Here is a 7,042-nt window from a genome sequence, read left to right as displayed (position 1 = left end):
TGCAAGATCCGGGAAGGGCCACCTAACTTAAAAACCGAGGGACCCATTTGAATATTTTATTTAACACACTAAGCGTGTACAAGATTTCTTACTTTTTAATATAATATGATATAGTCTAATAAGTAACTCGTCCAGATTTAATTCTAATTCTTATGAATACTTAACTGCAATTATTATTCATTGATCTAATCATGAGAGAAATATAAATTTCACAATTGTATAGAAGGTAATTTTTTGGCCACCAAGAATATAGGTAATTCTACCTATCCTCTATATAAACCTCTTCCTATTGATTTGTTTAATGTCATGAGGTCTACCCCATTATCCCAATTGCCAATACATTCCATCTCTCATCATCTCCTATTTATCTTAATTTCCTTTCAGCCATTTCAGTTACCTTTTCCATACCCAATTCGTCAAGATAACCTATTAAAAATCGTTCTCCGATTAATTGGTTACAGAGATGTGGATTTCTTATTTCAAACACACAAACGAAACTCTTGGTAAGCAAAAGAAGTCACTCTCAATCTCATCTAACAAGAAATACTTTATCGGTCTAGTAAAACGAGAGACAATCAATTCTTTCTGAGAGTACCAAGTAATTCTTTCTTTTACCTTTTTCTTACACTCTTAGCTTCAGTAAAGTCAAGTATTCCACTCCTATCTTTCCAAAAAGATTGAATGGTTATATCGTTTGACCAAACTTAACTCTTAAGAATAGGGTTTTTCTTGCTCTTGTATGGAGAATGAATCATAAGTAATTTACAAGGTCACCAGTCAGTGTTTGAGGATGCATCATCATCAAGATTCACAAACTTGAAAGGAGAAAGGATCTACATACGGGTTAGGTCGAACCCAGTATATTTGCTCAAATAGTGTTAAAAAATTTATTAAATATGTACAAATATTAAATTTTGAATTCATTTATTAATATTTGAAGTCGTTTTACAATCCAAAATCTATAAAGTTAAAATCTTAGCTGAGGTCTAATCCAAGATTCTCGTAAATTTCATATGGGAATCTTGATGATGCTGCATCATCAAACATATGACTCTCCTCTAATGAAGCAGCAGGCACACAACAGAGACTGAGAGAGTGATCCAGGAGGACATTAGTGGACAACTATGTGGTTCGTATGTACAGTTTCTTTACTTTGAAATTCACATATTTGGAATATTGATTAGTTTCAAGTATAAATACGTGTAAAGAATTTTCACATTATACCTATATTTTAAGAAATTAAATTTTTTATACTATGATAGGTTCAGTTTGATCTGTTTTAGCAGGGTATTTATCGCATTTGTTTTTTACTGTATAGAAATTAAACTCTTTCATTATAGCTATACACATCAACAACTGACTATAGAAAATGGCAAGTCCTGACCAACTTTCATCAATTGTTCCTTCTTCCATTTTGTTGACTAATCACTAAAAACCATGTCCAACTTGCCATTTGAAATGGACAACTTGCCAAATAGACATATATAGAATGCGTGATTAATTACTCTCCAGAAAAGAATCAAAAAGTAATACATGAGTACTAGTAATTGATCAATCAGCTTGCCAATATATATAATAATAAGGCCTCTAACAGGCTAGTTTGGCCAAGAAAGAAAGTATAATTAGGTAATCTTTTGCCTTTTTGGCTGGTTTGTTTTTTCTGAATGACACATTAGTGGTTTTGTTCTTTACCTCTATTATAAGATCAAAATATGCGGCTCCTAATTTCTTCTCCTCCTTTGGTGTTAGTTTCTTTGTTCAGTGTAAATTGCAGTACTCTTGATAGAGACAACTACATTTTTACTGTGATGGATCACGCGGTTGAGGAGAACATATCACAATAGGATTTATTGCAACACGATTTAAGTTATACGCACTCACATGATTTATAGTGTAATTTAACCTAGTAAAGCAAGCCATTTATCATTTTTACTAGGTTATTAATGAATGCTCATTATAATACTTTACTCGTAATTACCTTATAAATAATATGATTTGAGTATTTTACACCGTCAGTGTGTATAGAACTTCAACAGTACATTACTAACACATGTTGGTGTATGTCTACGCCCTTAAAATGTTCCTTTGCTTGATCTCTTGAATTTGCAGAAATCAAACTCTCTCTTCAAGTTCAATTGGAGTGCGAATTTATCAAGTGCATCTTACTTGTTCAACAACCTTTTAAGAATCATTAGTAAATAAGGAATGCCACTCAAATTATGAATTAAGTTGTAGCAATTATGCTCGTGGTTTTGGCATGTTTAACTCGATTGATGTTTATGCTAGCTTTTAATTTCTTTCAAAGTATTGATCAGCCCCTTAGCCATGGTGCTTCTAATATTTCTTCTTCCATTTTAGCTTTTAGAGCAAGAGTTAGCGGTAGTAGCTCCCCCTTTCAACGTCCCATATATGTCTAAGCTCTTATTTGTTTGTATTTAATGGATATTTTGATTTTGAACCATTCATATATCAGCTTATTAAGTGTCATTTATTTTATTTCCTTTCATTATCACGTATTAGTTCTTAATAAATCTGAATTGTTGGGATCTTTGTCTTGATATCATTAGTACGTTTGCTTAAAAGTTTATGTAAATCTAGCCTTTTGTCACTTCTCTATTTATTACAATCATTAACCATTATTGCTACAAACCATCACCACACAATCACGGTTGACAACCAAGCGAAACTAAGGGTCCGAAAGAGTTCAAGTTCTGATCTATGGGGTGTTAATCCTCGGAGAACGGCTAAGAATATCCTTTACAAGGAGGGATGGGGTTATTTTTTATCGACCACCATTACCATTAGCCACAACCGATAGCTTTTCCACCACTACCAACCAACGCACAACCGCCACCACCAATTACTACTTTCACCGGCCAGCTTTATCACTATCACCTTATAATTATCATGGTTCATCAAAAAAATAATTTATACAGTACGCTGCAAATTAATATTCTCTCTATCCATTTTGTACATATACTATTTATTAGTTATTTATTTGGATTCTATATTTATTAGTTTATAAATAAAGAAAATTTATTCACATTTTAAGTAATCTTAATTATTCGATGTCATATCAACATACAGTAACTTATATTAATATATATACTCAGACTCAATTATAATAATTTTAATAAAAATAAATGAGACCTAATTAGATTAACTTTATATCTGAATTTTAAGAAGACATATTGTATTATCTTCGTTGAATCAATCTAACTAGTACACTCACATTTTAACGAATTTTATCTTCTTATTGACTGGATTTACTTCCAAACTTCGTAATTATTTGGGAATTCAACAAGTATTTAGTGAGGCAAGATTTTAGAAGCATGAAATAATCAGTTAAAAAAACGGAAAGGGCCAAATATACCTCTTTACTGTCAGAAAAGGTTTAAATGTACCATTCGTTATACTTTGAGTCTATATATACCCTTGTCGTTATACTATTGGTTCGAATATACCCCTTTCCGTTAAGTTTGTCCAAAGTAAACATCCAATCTTACGTAACACTGACATTTGATGAGGTGGATGCCACATCAACGCCCAATGTGGGTAAAATGGGTTAGGGGCGCTGAGGTGACAATCCATGTGACATCCACCTCATCAAATATCAGTGCCACATAAGATTGAATGTCCACTTTGGACAAACTTAACAGAAGAAGGGTATATTTGAACCAATAGTATTACAACAAGGGTATATTTGGACCCAAAGTATAATGAAAGATATATTTAAACCTTTTCTCATAATAAAATGATATATTTGGCCCGTGGCCATTCAAAAAATGAATGGAGGAATTTCTTAAATATATAGTAGTAGCTTTTTAGATGGCAATTTTGGTTTGGTACGTGGCCCAACAAAACCTGTATAATCAGATGGGTTGGGCCACTACTGCCTAGGTCCAAATTATGTATTTAGTCTTTACAAAGGTGTTTTGACCATACTATTTAAACTATATTCATTTCTTTTAATTTTTAACATTGTAGTATTGGCAAACTTCATACAAAAGCATACCCAACTCCCCCTCCATTGTTTCTTCTACTTCTTCTTTCTGTACAACAACTGCTAAACCCATTTGTTGTTATTCGGAGTCCACTTAAATTAATTTTGTTTTATATCTTTGTATTTTGAAATTAATTTCAAGTTATTTTTCTTGTGGGGAACTATTATTCACTAATACACTGCTATAACTTGTTATTTATTTATTTATTTATTTATTGTGATATCCTTTAATGGACATTCAAAGCAACAATTACAAACATAAAGTCCTAGTAAAGATCCTACTACTTTGTCATCATTCACGTATTTCATCAGCGAATCGTAACTCTGTACTGATAGTGTGGGAAAGTGTTAATTTTCCAATGAGTATCTGTTTTAGGCCAAAAATTTCATGTTAGGAAATCGGTGGTTAGTTGTATTGAGAATATAGACACAAGGGTAGTTAAGTAGTTACAGCATATAGGATAATTATGTAATTTGTAGATTAGTTTGTTTAGAACAATGTATTAATACGGTAGCTTCCTTCTTCAATACAGAGATACAAGAGTTCTCATTTTCCTCAGTCTCTCTTCTCTCTTCTAACTATGTCCAAGCTTTAGCTCAAGCACTTTCATGGCAGTCTCCGACATGGTATCAGAGCTATCAGAGAAGATCTAAATACGCCTCTTCATCACTCGAATTGCAGAAGCTAGAGCTCAGTTAGAAGATATACGATTTCTCAAAACTCTGACATTTACTTCGATTCAGAAATGGGGAAAAAAAATTGACCATACGCATCCGCTGTTCGTGCATCCATCAGACACTCCGAGATCAGTGCTAATTCTGGTTCAGCTCAAAGGATCCGAGAACTATGGCTTGTGGCGGAGATCGATGAAGATTGCACTTCAAGCTAAGCGAAAACTAGGGTTTGTTGATGGTAAACACACCAAGGCTTCATTTCCGGCAGCATTGCATGAGGATTGGGAAACTTGTAATGCTATAGTCCTTTCATGGATCATGAATACTGTATCGCCATATCTGCTCAGTGGGATAGTGTATGCATCGAATGCCCGAGCTGTGTGGGAGGATCTTCGTGAAAGATTTGACAAGGTTAATCGAATGAGGATCTATCAGCTACATAGGGAAATTGCAACAATCTCTCAAGGTACCGACTCTATTTCTACATATTTTACAAAATTGAAGAAATTGTGGGGCGTATTTGACACAATTGTGCCGCCTCCTAGCTTTGTGAAGGACTATGTTGAGCTCTTGAATCAACAGAGGCTACTTCAATTCTTAGGAGGTCTAAATGACTCATATAGTCAGGCAAGACGTCAAATCCTTATGAAATCCACTGAACCTAGTCTAAATCAAACATATGCAATGGTTATCGAGGATGAGACTCAGAAAGGATCATCAGGGCGTGACTCTACAGGTCTCAACTCACTAATGGAGGGAAATGACATTACTGCACTTTGGAGTGCTAAAGGGCCTCAGATGCAGAAACCTAGAAAGAATTTCAATACATAGTGTGAATTCTGTAGAATGAAAGGACACATCAAATAGAATTGTTATTAATTGATTAGATATCCAACAGATTTCAAGGGCAGAAGAAAGCCAGTGGCTAATTCAGCACATTTTGGTAACTCTGCACAACTAGGGAATCATGGACAACATCAAGGAATGGGAAATAATTCAGGAAATGGACACACAGGTTATGGTGCTACACGACCACTAGGTCCAAATGTTGATTATACCAACGCAGGTTATAGAGGATCAACAGGTAGTTTTGCAGGTACAGAAAAAGATGAAGGATTGAGCATGCAGATGCCAATGCCATTCACTCCAGAACAATATGACCAGATTCTGAAGATGCTACAAAAGGATAATACACCTGAGCCAACAGCTAATGCAGCAGGTATAACTGGCCCTCTAATGCTTGCAAATGCAGTTAGTGTAACTCATTCTACTGATAGTAAAGAAAAAGATAATAAGTGGATATTAGATACATGGGCAACAAATCACATGGTGTCAAACAGTGAAATGATCTCTAAGCCTAAAGAGCAGTCTAAAAGTATAGGTGGAAAAGTTCATTTGCCAAATGGAGATAGCTTGGCCATTTCTTGTGTAGGAAATTCTGAATTGGATCAAGGGATTATATCCAATGTGCTTTGCATCCCAGGTTTTAAATACAATTTACTGTCAGTATTAAAACTGACTAGGGAACTAAACTGTTGTATGCTGTTCTTTCCTGATTTTTGCCTAATGCAGGACCTTCACACTGGGAAGGTGAAGGGGACTGGTAGGCTGAAAGGAGATCTATACTATTGGCCTCACAGTGATAGAGATAGGGTTCAAGCCTCAGCAACACTGTGTGTGACCAATGAAGAAGAGCTATGACACAAAAGACTTGGGCACATTCCACATAAGGTTCTATATCAGATGCACATAACAAAACAGAGTAGGCTGCATAGTAATAATGTCTGTCCTATTTGTCCTTTGGCAAAACAGACAAGATTTCCTTTTTCAAAAAGTACTAGTAGGGCTTCTAAAGCATTTGATTTGATACATGGTGATGTATAGGGTCCCTATAAAATCCCTACCTATGATGGGAATAGATATTTTCTCACTTTAGTAGATGACTATAGTAGAATGTTTGGATATTTCTGCTCAAACTTAAAAGTGATGTACCTACTGTAATAAAAGACTTCATGACTCTTGTAAAGACTCAGTTTAACAGTACAATAAAAGTGTTCAGGACAGACAATGCAACAGAGTTCTTTAACTCACATTGTACAGACATGTTTAGGAATGCAGGTGTAGTTCATCAAAGCTCCTGTGTCTACACACCTCAGCAGAATGGAGTGGTAGAAAGGAAACACATGCAGATTCTTGAAGTTGCTAGGGCCATCAAGTTTCAGGGAAGAATTCCATTGAGGTTCTGGGGATTTTGTGTGTAGAATGCAGTGTATTTGATCAATAGAATCCCATCCACAGCATTAGCAGGAAAGTCTCCTTTTGAAATGTTCTATGGTCGACCACTTAGATTGCAGCATCTCAGGG

At 34.9% G+C, this 7,042-nt stretch overlaps 1 protein-coding gene and 1 long non-coding RNA gene across 2 annotated transcripts; both read left to right on the top strand.

The window, feature by feature from the left end:
- Positions 1–884: 884 nt before the first annotated feature.
- LOC107789422 (uncharacterized) lies at positions 885–2,487 on the top strand. The gene is made up of 2 exons (XR_012701060.1): positions 885–1,129; positions 2,110–2,487. It is a non-coding gene; the product is annotated as an uncharacterized LOC107789422 (long non-coding RNA).
- A 2,383-nt stretch (positions 2,488–4,870) lies between these two features.
- Positions 4,871–5,509, top strand: LOC142171704 (uncharacterized). The gene has a single exon (XM_075235394.1). The coding sequence runs from the start codon at positions 4,871–4,873 to the stop codon at positions 5,507–5,509; it is 639 nt and encodes a 212-aa protein (XP_075091495.1).
- The last annotated feature ends 1,533 nt before the right edge of the window (positions 5,510–7,042 follow it).

The sequence above is a fragment of the Nicotiana tabacum genome, chromosome 17 (assembly GCF_000715075.1).
Source record: "Nicotiana tabacum cultivar K326 chromosome 17, ASM71507v2, whole genome shotgun sequence".
NCBI classification, from domain to species: Eukaryota; Viridiplantae; Streptophyta; class Magnoliopsida; order Solanales; family Solanaceae; genus Nicotiana; species Nicotiana tabacum.
The sequence above is the reverse complement of the archived record's forward strand: the minus strand, read 5'-3'. Positions and strand labels throughout refer to the sequence as shown.